Source organism: Danio aesculapii, chromosome 13 (assembly GCF_903798145.1).
Source record: "Danio aesculapii chromosome 13, fDanAes4.1, whole genome shotgun sequence".
Classification (NCBI taxonomy): domain Eukaryota; kingdom Metazoa; phylum Chordata; class Actinopteri; order Cypriniformes; family Danionidae; genus Danio; species Danio aesculapii.
In genome coordinates, this window is record NC_079447.1 from 52,665,149 (window position 1) to 52,682,003 (window position 16,855).

At 33.9% G+C, this 16,855-nt stretch overlaps 1 protein-coding gene across 1 annotated transcript in view; it reads right to left on the reverse strand.

The window, feature by feature from the left end:
• tnfaip3 (tumor necrosis factor, alpha-induced protein 3) overlaps nt 1-16,138 on the reverse strand; it is a 29,311-nt gene extending 13,173 nt beyond the window's left edge. The window contains exons 1-2 of the mRNA XM_056470378.1: nt 15,917-16,138; nt 14,916-15,247 (exon numbers count right to left, since the gene is read on the reverse strand). Of these exons, the coding sequence (XP_056326353.1) occupies nt 14,916-15,222 (307 nt within the window). The 5' untranslated portion in view covers nt 15,223-15,247; nt 15,917-16,138. The remainder of the gene's footprint in view (nt 1-14,915; nt 15,248-15,916) is intronic.
• Nucleotides 16,139-16,855: the final 717 nt, after the last annotated feature.

Below are 16,855 nucleotides of genomic sequence, written 5' to 3' on the forward strand. Positions count from 1 at the left end.
GTCTTTCTGCAGAATGTCTTATTTATTAGAGTTTAGCTGGAATAAAAGCTGTTTTTAGTTTCCCTAATTTATTTGATATTTATTTCATTTTATATTTGTTTATTTAATTTCATTTTATATTCATTTAGTTTTATTTGATTTATTTTATTTAATTTTATATTTATTTATTTAATATTTATTTATTATATTTACTAATTTTATATTTATTTATTTATTATATATTTATTTTTTATTTAATAAAATTTATATTTAATTAAATTTTAGATTTATTTATTTTATATGTATTTATTTTAATTCATTTTATATTTATTTAATTTTTAATTTTTATTTAATTTTATATTTATTTATTTTATTTTATTTTATTTTATATTTTATTAAATTTTATATTTTATATTTATTTATTTTATAAAATTTTTGATTTTATTTAATTTTATATTTAATTAATTATTTATTTATTTATTTATTTATTTATTTTATTTTATTTATTTATTTATTAATTTATGTTTTATAAAATTTTATATTTATTTATATTATATTTTATATATTTTATTTTATATATATTTTTATTTATTTTTACTGTAACATGTTTATTTAAGCTTATCAAAATGAATGTACAATGTGCTTTTACAGACATAATCAAAGTCAAGTTTTACAAAAAAAAAAAAAAGTGCAATGGATTATAGTCCAAATACTCCAACATCAAATCATAAACAACAGTCGCAAACAGCTCAACTAAATATTTACCAAATAAATAAATAAATACAAAGGCAAAATAATAATAAATAAATTATAGTAATCCTAAAATAAGAAAACAATTAAATAAATCAATAGATAGATGGAGGCAAGGAAAAAAAGAAGAAAAAAGAAACGCCATACCATCTATATGTACTATATTGATGACTAAATAGGGCTGCACAATATATGGTTTCAGCATCGATATTGCAATGTGATCATTCGTATTAATAACATTGTAAGTATAAGTGTTTTTTTTTGAGACCTATGACTGTGTGAGCATTTTAAAAGCATTCAGGCATAAGAAAATGTACCATTTGTAATTAATTTTATTGAATTGTTTATAAAATGAAGACTGTGCAGTATTATTTTACATTTGATTATTTAATTACTGTATAGCTGAATACAGTTCCACTCCTCAGGTTTATTTATTTGTAGATTGTTTCTTTTATTTTATGCACTCCCTTACAGAATCATAGCGTCTTTAAGAAATTATTATTTTCGATTGGCAACAGAACAATCCACTGTTGCCCAATGACTCCTTCTAATTGCTCTTTAAGTTGAACACTAGTAAAAAGCAAAGTAAAATAATATGTACACTGCAAAAAATGCTTTTCTTACTTGGATTTTATTCTTTTTTCTTTGATTAAACTTTGCTTCCCCCTTAAACTTTGCTTTAAGGAAAAACTCACTTAATTTTGACTCATTATTTCTGAAAACAAGACTATATTTTCGCTGTAGAAAATGCTTCTTGATTTAAATAATTTGACATATTTAGACTAGAAGCAAGACAAATAATCCAATTTATTAGAATTTTTTGCAGTGTGCTTTTATCAAATTAGTTATTAAAACGATTACAATTAAAAATATCTCTCCAATTAACAGCAATTATCTGCAAAATAATAATGATTCTAACAAGATTTCCTTCACCTCTACCCATCAAAACAGCCCTTTTGTAAATCAGTAACTTCATGAAAGCCCCTGCAGATCAAAGGTGTATGAAAGTCGAGTGTGTGTGTGTGTATATACGCACAGCTGAGTTTCTACCCGTGGCCTAGATTGTGTGTTATTTCTGGTGTTGTGCAACAGTGTGCGCAAAAAACGCATCCGTGTGCATTTGCATGTGTGTGAAACGGCCTGCCAGGAATTTCCCTAGTATGTGATGGTCTGATTAAGCGCCGCAAGGGCTTCGCTTCAGCTTTTTCTTTCCCTTGTCTCCTCTTGACACAAGAGCCATGATATAAAGCGTCTGGACTTTCCAGAGAGGAGGAGTCTAGAGTGCAGGAATGCCAGCGCTCGGCCCCTTCTTAGGGCCCTTGAGGGAAGTCTGAACATATGATCTACTTCCTGTTTTTTTATAATTTTTTTAACCCTCCTCTTGAGTTGTACTGTAATATACTTTTCACTAAATTTGTCTTGAACTCGAGCAGCTACACTGCAAAAAACGCTTAGATTATTTGTCTTATTTATAGTCCAAATATGTAAAGATTATTAGATCAAGAAGCATTTTCTAGACAAGGTAAACATAAAGTCTTGTTTTCAGAAATAATGGGTCAAAAATAAGTGAGTTTTTATTTAAAACAGGGTAAATAATCTGCCAATGGGGTAAATTATGTCAAACGATTTTCCGCCTACAGCATTGGCAGATTGTTTTGCTTGTTGTAAGGAAAAACTCACTTAAAGCTGCTGTATGTAAGTGTTTGACTCTTCTAAATTATAAAAACACCATGATATGTTTGCAGATATTCAGAAACATGCTCAGTGAACATTCTTGTTTATCTGAAAAACAATGCTGAAGTCAGATATTCTGCTTTGAACATGTGCGTTACGTGCCGGAACGGCTGTCTTTGTTTTGGTCCCTTTAACCCACCCAATGCCAGCTTAGCCAATTATACTCCAGCACACCGGGTTGCCAAATGGTGGAAAACAGCGTATTTTATTCATGCAGTCATGAAGGCTCTCAAAAGCATGCAATCGTGACCGAAATGCGACCTCCGGTGGACAGTAGCAGACTCCGAAATTTCAGAAGCATTCAGAAGCACAGAATAGTGCACTCACTGCACTCCAGCGAAATGGTAGGGTTTATAATTGACACTGAATAAAGCACATGAGGTGTACCTAAAGGTTATCATTGTCAGTTTTCTGTTGTTCAGCTGCAAGAAATATAAGCCGTTTCTAAAATATAAATTGCAGGTGTTGGTTAGAACAAATATTCCGTGTATTGCGTGCCATTGTTTTTAGTCAGAACACGATTCAAATCTGCCGTAAATCAGACTTTAGGCTCCATAATCAGACACGCTCCTGTTGGTCCTCAATCTGGCAACCTGCGCTTCCATGTTTTTAATGCAGGAATGCAATACCTAATTCAACCACTGGGTGTCAAACTTACACACTGCACATTTAATCATTCTTAAAAACCGACTACTCATAGGTTGACTGAAGTAATTTTTTTACTTATTGTAGGGCTGCCCAATATTGGAAAAATCTGACATTGTGATATTGTATTTTGCTGCAAATTTTTTATTTTTTTCCTTTTTTAATATTGCGATATGAATACAATTCGGACAGAATAGCTCCATTGGAATAAAAGCATTATCTTTGATTGGAATAATCTTGTAGAGGAGTGAATTAAAGACATTGCAAGAATAAATGATTAAGATAAGTGAAATAAGTAGTCAGATATTCAGGTAGTGTAATACGATACGATACTATCACAATATTTTGCCTCCGATAATGATAGATCATGATATCAGCGATTGTATTATAAAAAAACCCTCCACATTATATCATTATATTTGTAAATGAAGAGGGGAAATGCATCAAAAGTTATAAGATGTATTTATTTTATTAAAAGCACATATTTTTCTTAAAATTGCAGCATTGATGTGTTCGATTCGCCATTACCTCATGCATATCGCTATTTTGTCTTACACGTTAAGGGTACAACAGGACAATTTTGTCCCTCCAGCTACATAACCAGCTGAACACTCCAGACATCTGCCCATAAACACCAGATCTCTCTTTCAATAATAAGAACCAAATCTCCTACCACAGCTATGCTGATGACACTCAGATCTACCTAGCCTTACTGCCTAATGACTACAGCCCCATCGACACCCTCTGCCAATGCATTGATGAAATTAACAATTGGATGTGCCAAAACTTTCTTCAGTTAAACAAAGAGAAAACTGAAGTGATTGCGTTTAGGAACAGAGATGAGCTTCTCAAGGTGAATGCGTACCTTGGCTCCAAAGGTCAAACAACAAAAAATAAGGTCAAGAATCTTGGTGTGACTCTGGAGTCAGATCTGAGTGTCAATAGTCATGTCAGAGCGGTCAGTAGATCAGCATACTATCATCTCAAAAACATTGAAGAATTAGATGCTTTGTTTCAAGTGAGAAACTTGTTGACGCTTTTATCAGCAGCAGCGTGGATTACTGTAACGGCCTCCTCACTGGCCTTCCCAAAAAGACAGTCAGACAGTTGCAGCCCATCCAGAACGCTGCGGCCAGAATTCTGACCAGAACCAGGAAATCAGAGCACATCACACCTGTCCTCAGATCTTTACACTGGCTCCCAGTTACATTCAGAATAGATTTTAAAGTATTATTACTGGTCTATAAATCGCTAAATGGCCTAGGAGCTCAATACATTACAGATATGCTCACTGAATACAAACCTAACAGATCACTCAGATCTTTAGGATCAAATAAACTAGAAACTCCAAGAGTTCAGTCAGAGCAGGGTGAATCAGCTTTCAGCTACTAACAGCGCCCCCTGCTGCTGGAATCAGCTTCCAGAAATGATCAGATGTGCTCCAACATTAGGCACGTTCAAATCAAGACTGAAAACACATCTGTTTAGCTGTGCCTTTACTGAATGAGCACTGTGCTACGGCCCACAGATCGCACTTTTATGTTTCTCTCTTCTTTTTATTCTTTTATAACACATTTTAATCTGTGTTTAACCATTTTTATTATTTGTTTTTTTTATTTTCTTATACTCTTATAGTCTCTTTTATTCCTGTTTATGTAAAGGACTTTGAATTGCCACTGTGTTTGAAATGTGCCATAGAAATAAACTTGCCTTGCTTACATAAAACCATTTTTTCAGCACAAAGACACACACACACACACACACACACACACACACACACACACACACACACACACACACACATGCACAATAAGAATCTACTGCTGTCATGAATGCTGTCTTGCTAAACACCTTTTGCACATCTGCAGGTGCTTTAATCATTATAAAACACACCCTTATTTACTATAGTGAGACCCAAGTGTGAGTGAGCACTACTGAAATCCACACGCTGATGAGGGAAAACCCAAACATTCACACAGTTTGTGATGAAGACGAGCTCGTTTCTTTATGCTAAATATAGATTTGAGGATTGAAATGAATTAGCTCTGCTCCATTTTAGAGGTTTAGTGTCATTTTTGACCCAAAGGGTGAGCAGCGTATACTGAATTATAAGACAGCAGTAAGGTTAGGTTGGTGTAAGTGCGTAAAACACATGGGTTGTGTTAACACCCGCACCTCGAAATGTTCCTATAAGCAGAGGAAGGCTTTAAGTGGGTTATGGTTGAACTATTATTTATGGAAACTACTTGTAGAGTGCATAATGTCAGGCGTTTGGTTCTTTTGTTTTTGTTACACAAGAGTTTCCACCCTTGAACCTGAGGTAAAGAAAGCAACGCTGCTGAACCACATTCTTATTTACATAAATAAATCTGAATCAGAGCCACACAACAGCCATATATGCCGATTGAGGAGAAGATCTGGATAATAAAGGCCCTAAATGTAAGTGTGTTAACACTAAAGCTAGATCAGTGATTCATAAATCACCAAGACCAATCAGAAAATTGCTGTTTTCAGCAGTCTGCATTGAAAAAACTGAACATTTTAAATGCATTTGACCACAATGAGCTTTGAAAGGGGGCTTTTTATGCCCCTTTATACAAGATGAGACTCATTTCAGCTCAAAATAGCACACAGATAATGTTTAATAACTCTCTGTAACTGACCCTTTCAGACTTTGATATTAATTGTCTGACATTTTGGTGACTGTCGCTTTAAATGCAAATGAGATTGTGCTCTTTTCAAAAAAGGGCGGAGCTACAAATGCCTGTGCATCAGCATGGTGGCCAATTGAAAACAGGACTGAGGTTATCAGTGTGAGAATTGTGTCAGAAAGCATTTGTGCTTCATCTAAAACTCCACATCTATAAGCCTCTTAGTCTATGCTGATTATCTTCAGCAGCTCAAACGATGGACAGACGGCTGCTTCTCACTCAGGGCTGCTGTTTATGCTAATGAGGGAGAGATGGGCGCTAGTGGGCGGGGCTTTCCCCCTCTGATGACACGTACAAAGGGAGGATGTCAATCAAAGTGTTTCTGCAGACTGTTTTGATCAAGTCTGATTATAACAAATACAATTAATTCATGTTGACCATTAGAGGCTGGAGATATTCACACACTGCTGACACACAACTGTGTTTAAACCCCTTATAAAGTGATTTTTGCATTACAGATCCCTTTTAAACATCAATACTTATTACAATATTAAACTATTTACTGTAACAGAGGTTTACACTACTATCATTTTCATAAGACTATATTTAAGTGCTTTACCATAAGAGATGAGAAACTTGTCACTTGGGAAGTCACAGTTTCAAAGCCACTTCTCCAAAACAATAAAGAACAGAGAACTGAACAAGCACACAATGTGGATTCAGTCTACATCTGTTTTAAAACCAGGTATTCAACCAGGGGTGGCAGGGTGACTCAGTGGTTAGCACTGTGTAATTAGTACTACTGTAATTAGTATTAGTATTAGTACTTTGGTTTGTTCTGGAGAAAATCCAAAACTAATATTGATTAAGGGGGCTAATAATATTGACCTTAAAATGGCTTTAAAACAATTAAAAACTGCTTTTATTCTAGCTGAAATAAAACAAATAAGACTTTCTCCAGAAGAAAAAATATTAGAGGAAATACTGTGAAAAATTCCTGAATCTGTTTGATATTTGAGAAACAAAAAATAAATTAATTAATTAAAAAATAAACAAAAAAAATAATCAGGGTGAATAATTCTGACTTCAACCATCATTAAAAATATCATTATCATATAATATATGTGTATAAAGATGAATTTATTATAAAGTTTAATGCTCAATAAACGTAACATCTGTAATAGATGATGCTCAAACCTCTACCTGCTCTGAAAATTATGTTTCTGCATCAAATTAAAGCACATTGTGATTTAAGCACAATGTTTCAGACATACGCTGACCTAAACACATGTGATTTAAAACGGGAAATTCCAGGTTCATTCATTTATTTTTCGATCATAATTTATGCAAAGACACTGCATACAAAGAGACTTGATCATCCCAATCCATCTAAATGAATGACATCAATCCAAATAGAGCTATTCAATACATTCATTCATTCATTTTCCTTCGGCTTAGTCCCTTATTAATCAGAGGTCGCCAAACAGAATGAACCGACAACTATTCCAGCATATGTTTTACACAGTGGATGCCCTTCCAGCAGCAACCCAGTACTGGGAAACACCCATACACATTCATTCACTCACACACACACACACACACACACTCATACACTACGGCCAATTTAGTTGATCAATTCCCCTATAGCGCATGTGTTTGGACTGTGGGGGAAACCGGAGCACCCGGACGCCACACCAACACGGGGAGAACATGCAAACTCCACACAGAAACGCCAACTGACCCAGCCGGGACTTGAACCAGTGACCTTCTTGCTGTGAGGCCACAGGGTAACCACTGAGCCACCCTACAAACACAACGTTAAAAACAAATGATAATGCTAATGTAAACAAATTACGTACTTATAAACTAATTAAATAATGATACAAATCTGAACTAGGGCTGGGCGATTAATCGAAGAGTAATGCAAATCGACATTCAGAACCTATAATCGATCTCATTTTTACAGGTCAATATTTTCAATTATTTCCCTAGCGTGTGTGGAGTCACTGACCCTGCTCTGTTAAGGCTAAATTATACTTATTAATATGATATTACACTTCTGCCAAGGGTGTGTGTGTGTATGGTCCGGCGCAGACTTTGCACAATGACGCGTAGTGCAAGCTTTGCGATTGGTCAGTTTATTAGCGGTGATGACAGTGGGCAGCGGAGAGACCCTCGTTTCAGGCAATCTGTTTTAATTTCAGTTGTTCAGCATTGATTTTCAATAAATCCTCATAGAGAGTAGATCGTGTGTGTTTCCTTTACTTATTTTAAAATCAAGTAATGCACCCTACATTCGAAAACCTCTCACTTGTAATAACTGAGCATATTTACTGTACAGCCTGTCAGTGATTTATGAGGGCAAAAACACCAAATAAATAAATAAAATAATCGTTCATTAATCCTAATCAAGTTAAAAAGCTCAATTAATTGAGATTTTAGGCCAAATCACCCAGCTCTGATCTGAACTATCCAGTTCTCTAAAATAAAAAAAACCACAAGTACACACAAGACACAAACATTAAACAAACGTTAAAAAACAACGTTAACACAACATTCCAGACTAACATGCACCTATAATCAGACATGGAAATTCCCAATTCACTTTTAAACAAATAAAATACATCAATTAAAATGTACTATAAACTATGAACTATGTAAAATCAACTATCCAGTTGTCTAAAAACAAAACATAAATAACAAGAACACAAAAGCAAGACAAAACACATTGGTAAAACTAAATGATTTAAACACAAAGTTCCAGACTAACGCTCATGTAAGCAGATGATTTAGACCAGGAAATTCCTGTTTCACTTTGAAAAACAAACAAAACAGAAAGAAAAAACTCATCTAAATTCTGTAGGATCCAGCTCTCTAAAACAAAAAATGACAAGAGCACAGGAACAAGACATCAAATAATCAAACGCAATGTTAAAAACAATATAAACACAACATTCCACACTGAAAAAAGTGTGTTGCATGCAAAACTGTTGCAAACAATTTATTTGTGTTGAATTTAAACAAACAAATTAAACTGAGCAAAGTTCAACTTAATTTGTTTGTTTAAATTCAGCCCAAATAAATTGTTTACAACCACTTAACGTAAAAAATTGAGTAAATCCAAGGAATCATCTTTGAATAATTTTTTTCAGTGCAGACTAACACTTAGCGTAATCACACATGATCTAAAACTGAAAGTTTCCCTATATAAAAAAAAAAATATTTATAAAATCTCCATCCAATCCAGCTGTCTAAAAGCAAAAATACCAAGAACACCAGAACAAGACACCTATACCACATCAGATAAATCCAACACAACGTTAAAAATAACTTTAACACAACATTCCAGACTAACGCCTACATAATCATGTTTGATTTAAAAGAGGAAATTCCCATTTCACACTCCGAAAACAAAACAAAAAGCAAACAAAACTAAACATTATAAAAAAAATGTGTGTAAAAAAATCAGAAATGGCAAGAACACAAAAGCAAATGCTAACATCAACATCATGTAACAAATGCTGCATCAAATAATCAAACACAACGTTAAAACTAAATGACTTAAACACAAAGTTCCAGACTAACACTGACGTAAGCATGTGATTTACACCAGGAAATTCCCATTTGACTTTTAGACAAATAAAATAATTAGATAAAATCTGAACTATCCAGTTCTCTATAAACAATAAGAAGAACAAGACACAATGCTACATCAAATAAATTCCAACACAATGTTAGACAATAACTTAAACGCAACGTCCCAGACTAACACCTACACAATCATGCTTGATTTAAGACAGGAAATTTCATTTTGGAAAACAAAACAAAGCTAAATGAACTGTCCAGTTATTATAAAACAATAATGCCAGGAACGCAAGACAAAGACACAACGTTAAAAATAACATTAACACAACATTTCAGACTAACGCCTACATTATCATGTTTGATTTAAAACAGGAAGTTCCCATTTCACACTGAAAAAACTAAACAAAAAGCAAACAAACATTATAAAAATCTGTCCAGAAAACTAAACATATATGACAAGAACACAAGAAGAAGACACAATGCTAACAAACAACACAACATTGAAAAACAACTGCAACACAACGCTTCCATATTCACACGTGATTGAAAACAGGAACTTCCCTTTTCACTTTGAAAACAAAAATGACAAGAACACACAGTAATAAGACACAACGCTACATCAAATAATCAAACACAACATTAAACAAAATGATATGAACACAACATTCCAGACTAGCACTAGCGTAATTACACGTGCTTTAAAACAGGAGATTCCCGTTTCCCTTTAGAAAAAATAAATAAAAATCTGAACTAACCGGTTCTCTAAAAACAAACAGAAAGACACACTCAAAAAATTACTGCTGCTGTTTGTTTAACTACACTGAAAAAAATTATTCAATGATCATTCCTTGGATTTACTAAATTTTTTTACGTTAAGTGGTTGTAAACAATTTATTTGGGCTGAATTTAAGCAAACAAATTAAGTTGAACATTATTAAATTTAATTTGTTTGTTTAAATTCAACACAAATAAATAGTTTGCAACAGTTTTGCATGCAACACACTTTTTTCAGTGTACTTATTTAAAATGAGTTGAAACAACACAATTCTTCAGCTTTTTTGGGGACAACATAATTGTTTTATGTTCAATCCACTTAAATTTGTAAGTTAACTTCATTGATTTGTATTGGGACAATATGAAGCACTGAAAAAAGTGTTGCACGCAAAACTGTTGCGAACAATTTATTTGTGTTGAATTTAAACAAACAAATTACATTTAATAATGTTCAACTTAATTTGTTTGTTTAAATTCAGCCCAAATAAATTGTTTACAACCACTTAACATACAAAAATGGAGTAAATCCAAGCAATCATCATTGAATATCATTGAATGATGTTTTTCAGCGAGGAGTAGTGTGGAAACCAGCATTTCTTTTTACACTGCACAAAGCTACATCAAATAATCAAACACAACATTAAAAACATTATTTTAAGACAAAGTTCCTGGCTAAATAAATTAATAAATTATAAATCTGTACTATCCAGTTATTCAAAAATAAGGACACAAGAACAAGAGTGAATGCGCTAATGCTTTACTATCAGCCTGTATTAGTTAATCAGGGTTTCTGCAGGTTTCGCCAAGTCAGACTGAAGACTTTAAGAACATTCATTCATTTTCCTTTCCGCTTCGTCTCTATTTCAGAGGTCACCACAGTGGAATTAACCGCCAACTATTCCAGAATATGTTTTATGCAGCGGATGCCCTTCCAGCCGCAACCCAGTTTTGGGAAACACCCATACACGCTCACACACACTACTGTCAATTTAGTTTATCAATTCCCCTATAGCGCATGTGTTTGGACTGTGGGGGAAACCGGAGCACCTGAAGGAAACCCACGCTAAGATGGGGAGAACATGCAAACTCCACACTGAAACGCCAACTGACCCAGCCGGATTCGAACCAGTGACCTTCTTGCTGTGAGGCCACAGTGCTAACCACTGAGCCATTGTGCCACCCATCCTCACCACAAATGCTCTATAAGAACATGTAGAACTTAACTAATGTTGTTGTGAGGAACCATATTGTTAAACAGAGTTTTACTGAGATGTATTGTCGGTGACTGTATCCTGTATTCAGACCTGATCGGGGAGCTTTACATAGACAGGGGCAAATTAAGACCTATTTAAAATGATTTAAGATGTACACGTCAATATTTCAGCGACTTTTTAAGGCCTTAAAATTTAGTTTTTTTTAAATGAAGACATTCCCCAAGTCCCCAAGCACACTCTGGTTAATGCATTTACTAACATGAACCAAGAATGAACAATACGTATTATACAGTATTTGTTCATGTTCACTCACGGTGCATTAACAAGCATAAATGTGGATGTTAATAATGCATTGGTAAATGTTGAACTATGATGATTAAATGCTGTAAATAAATTAACTAATGAAACCTTAATGTAAAGTATGACCCATCAAATAATCCAAAAAACAACACCAGCTTGTATCAGACAAACGTTCACTCAGGATCTGTGTTTACCTCACTTCAGTTACAGTAACTAATGACTGTACAGTGGAGCAACAATGGCAAGTACAGCGAAGTTTCCCTTGAGCATTACTCATAAGAGAAGAGCTGATCCAGAGTCAGCCAGAGAGCATCAAGAGTCATAAAGCGCTAACACAGGCCAGAATCATACACACAACGGCCCCTCGAATCAAATTCAGCTCGAGAATTAACGGGGAAAAACATCAGTGTGACAGACAGTGCAGGATTTTCCCGTCTGCCGTCTGTGCCAAAAACACTGAAGTGAGCTGACTATAAGAGCTTTTTAAAGTCTGAGAGCATTTCTATGCAGGAGATTAAAAAAGTTCAGATGAAAAAACATAATAATAACATGAAGTAACATAATAACAATGATGATGGTGATGATCAATCAGACAAACAAAAAACCTGAAGTAGTGTAGTCTGATAGAACTAGCCAAATAAACACAATATTAATTTTGTTTTAATTTAGTACATAAAAATAATAATAAATAAATAATAATAATTAAAAACAAACAATCAAAAAAAGTGAAGTGGTTTAACTACTTGAGTGTGTTTTAAAGACTCAAAGAGTTTCTAGGATTCAAATAACAATAACCAAATGAAAACATTATTATTATTATTATTATTAATATTATTATTATTATTATTATTTCATTTAGTAAATAAAATAATTTAAAAGACAAACAAATAATAATTAAAAATAAACAAACTAAAAATTTAAGTAGTCATGTTTCTAGAATTCTGATAGAGATAGCCTATAAAAACAATATTAATTTAGTTTTTAATTTAGCACATACAAATATTTGTTTGCATTTTAAAATTAATAATTAAAAACAAACAAACTAAATTTGTTAAGTGGTCAAACTATTTGAGTTTTTTGGTTTTTAGAATCCTGATAGAGATGATAAAAAATGATTAAAAATAAATAAACAAATAATAATTAAGAATAAACAAAGCAAAAAAAAGTGAAGTGATCCAACAATTCCAGTTTGTTTTAAAGAATGAAAAATTTCTAGAATTCTGATGGAGAAAATTAGCATTAAATAATAATAATAATAATTATTATTATTATTATTATTATGATTATTATGAGTATTATTATAAACAATGAAACATAAAACGTGAAGAAGTCTAACAATTCGAATTTGTTTTAAAGACAGACTGTTTCTAGATTTCTGATAGATAGCCAATGAGTTTGAAAAATTAATAATAATAATAATAATAATAATAATAATAATAATAATATAAATAATAATAATAATTATGGTAAACAATCAAACAAAAATGTGAAGAGGTCTAACTAACAATTCGAATTTCTTTTAAAGGCAAACTGTTTCTAGAATTGTGATAGAGATAGCCAATGAGATGTATGTAAAGTAATTTAACAAACAAACAAATAATAACTGAAAACGTACAAACTACATTTGTGAAGTGGTCAAACTGTTTGAGTTCATTTTAAACACTGAAACCGTAGAATTCTGATAGAGATAGCCCTTTAGATGTACATAAAAAATAATTATAATTAAAAATAGTAATAGTAGCCAATGAGATGTTCGTATAAAACATACAAATAATAATTAAAAACAAACAAAAAACAAAAAGGTGAAATGATCTAACTTAACTAATTTGAGTTTGTTTTGAAGACTAATGTTTCCAAGAATTCTGATCTCTAGATATCCAATGAAACATACCTAAAATAATTGTAAAAATCTAAGAAATAATACTTAAGAACAAGCAATGTAAAAAGGTCTAACAATTGGAGTTTGTTTTAAAGACTGAAACCGTTTCTAGAATATGATAGAGATCGCCAATGATGTACATAAAAAGTAATAAAAAAACTATTAATAATAATTAAAAATAGTAATAATAATAACAACAAAACTGAAGCTTCACTCAGGACCTCAAATAAAAATAATAAATAAATCAAATCAATCGCTAAATTAACACTCATCATTAAAAACCAGCATTTACAAATTCATTACTATACTGAGATATGATTAATTATGAGTATCAAGTCTTATAGATGGCCTAGTGCGTTTTAAATATGTGAGGAGACTGTGTGTGTGTGTGCGTGTGTGTGTGTGTGTGTGTGTATGTGTTTCTTCTCATGAGCAGCTCCCGATTACGGTGTTTTCAGTGTCTCAGAGCAGCTCCAATCACTCGAAACAATCCAGCTGCTCACAACATGCTTTTAAAATTGGGAAATGAGCCAAACATTTTCCCAAATATGTACGTTTGGTTCATAAATCTCTACTGTTGTCAACAAGAGAGAAGCATTTCAAATAAAAAGTTCCCTGGGGTTTTCCGCCAGAATAAGAGCTCTATGGTCTAATGATTGAACGCAAAGGGAAACATGCTATTATTATTATTATTATTATTATTATTATTATTATTATTATTATCAGAATTAATGTCATTATTATTGAATACTTTACCATTCAATAGTATTACAGCGATATTACTTGGTAATAAATGTATACTTAAAGTGTATACCAATAAATCTTTCATATAGTGTTTATGTGATGGCATATAAATCGACATATTTATTTAATTCAAGTCATTTATGCTTTAAATTATCACTTTAACTTTAGGGAATTTAGTATTCATGCATTAATGCATTTTCGCCAATAATTTAATCACAGTGTCACCATGCAGGAAAGCAAGTAAATCGAAAATTAATTTCTAAATGAACCAAATAATTAGATTAAATATAAATAATAATAACAACAATACCAGGAAACAGATGTGTATCTCCTATATGTGCTGGTTGTTTTACAACCAAATGATGTAAATAGATTTCTTTTTTCATTTCTTTACGTGTGAAATGATGAGTTTTGATTTAACTGTTATTACTGAGACCAAATAGTGGCTGATGAATTATCCTGGACGATGTTTAATCACCCCTACGCTAAGAGTCTAAAAATAATAATCTTATCACTGTACATTGGCTATTATCTAGAGTGAGCAACTAAGCATTCACATAGCAAATATCAGCCCAATCATCTTCATCTAACCCATTTGTGTTGGGCTATATGAAAGAACAGTCAGGAAGCCGAAGCTAAAGAAATGAAGCCCATGGTTACCGTTGGTTCTGAGCGGCACCAGTTTCTTAACCTCGCGGCACCAGTTCAGCCTCTTCTCTTGTTCCAGTGAGCTCTGCATTGCCCTGTCCAAGATGGCCGCCTGGATGACCTCTCTGAAGGCCTGCGGAAATTGGCTCATTCGGATCATCTCCAGTGTGTAGCGGTGCATGCTCCGCAGGTGATGGATCAGGCTGCCGCCTGCTGAGGGCTTGACCACATCATTGGGCACCCGCTCTCTGATTTTGACCGCTTTCAGGAGATTGCTGACGAACAGGAACTTGGGCAGGAAGTTCTGGCCCTGAGACATGGCGTTCCGGATAACCGATCTATCTCTGCGAAGAGAAGGAGAAGACAGAAACACCATTGTCAGGATTGCTCAACCATGTGCTACAAATGAACCACCACCACAAAACACACACACACACACACTCACACACTAGAAAAAAAGACCCTGATGACGTACTCCTCGTAGGCCCTTTAAGGTCAAATTTTTTTTGAATTTCCCAAATAACACTGAATAAATTTCGATGTGAGTGTGTGTGTGTGTGTGTGTGTGTGTGTGTGTGTGTGTTCAGAAAACGCCATTTGACTAGCAAGGGCGCCGTTTATTTGCGTGAGGTTCTTTAGGGACAACTTATCCTGCCACAACGCCACCATTGGTCCCCCCTTGAACCCTTTTCCTCGGCTTTATTAAACACAAAGCACAAACAATGGAGAGCGACGCGAAATATTCCAACAGCACTTGCTGACGCTCGAATTACGTAATTGGCCTGACAGTACGCGCGCAGACAATGCAACAATGTATCGTTCGAAAGGAAGCGATTTGTCCCCATGGCAACAATAGAACGTTTTCGCCGCTTTAGATGTCTTAATCGCGCGTAAAGTGACGTCTCCGCGAACAATGGCTGTCAGATCCGACAGTCTGGCGCTCGGGCTTTCAGACAATGAGCAGAAGAGCTGGTCTGGACGCGATTATTAGCGACGGATCGCTCAACTCTTACCTGTTCAATATGTCGGTATCCGCCAACAAAGCCCATAAGATGCTCTGGCTCCGCTGCTACTTCACTCAGTCCACTTTAATCGTCCATGGCGCTTTCGGAGAGCCGCTGGATTTCTCTGCTCGCCTCCACAACACGCTCTCTAGTCAAACCAGCCCGATTGTTAGCTGTACATAAAAGCCAGTAGGGGATTTCCATAAGGTACTTTCCTTTCAGAGGCGCAGAGTGGCGTTTCTACGCTTACGTTACGCCCGGGCTCGGTGACGTAGAGCGCGACGCGTGTTTTTGCCACACCCATACATATATACTCCTGCTAGTCAGATGAAGTATGGAAACAGTATCATTATGGAAGTCCCAGCTTTGCAAAGTACGCGCGGGTTATGTACGGCAGGCTATACTTGCAGTCGACGGATGTAAATAATGGACGTGTGTTACAAGAAATGATCCCTAATGAGTCATTAATGATCATTCTATAGGACTTTTTGGACACTGAGGGATTGTAGCATCTTATCACTGTGAGCTAAATCAATGCCTGCTGCAGTGATGGGTTTGATGCTGGAATTTGCACATATAAATAAATGTATAAAAAATAAAAATCACTGATATACAGTTGAAGGCAAAACCAAATGTATTATTATAAATTAAAGTTTTGTAAATATACTATTATTATTATTATTATTATTATTATTATTATTATTATTATTATTATTATTATTATTATTATTATTATTATTACTATTATTATTAAATACTACAAAATAATTACCTTGCTCTGCTAAACAGCACTTATAATAATAATAATAATAATAATTGAAAAACCACTATTATGGTAAGACTTTTTGATGCTCCCTATTGCACATTTTGTTGCAACTACATGCTAATTACTTCTCATTTGAGTATTAGTAGACTGTCTGCTTAATATCTGCTGATACTGCTCCTTCA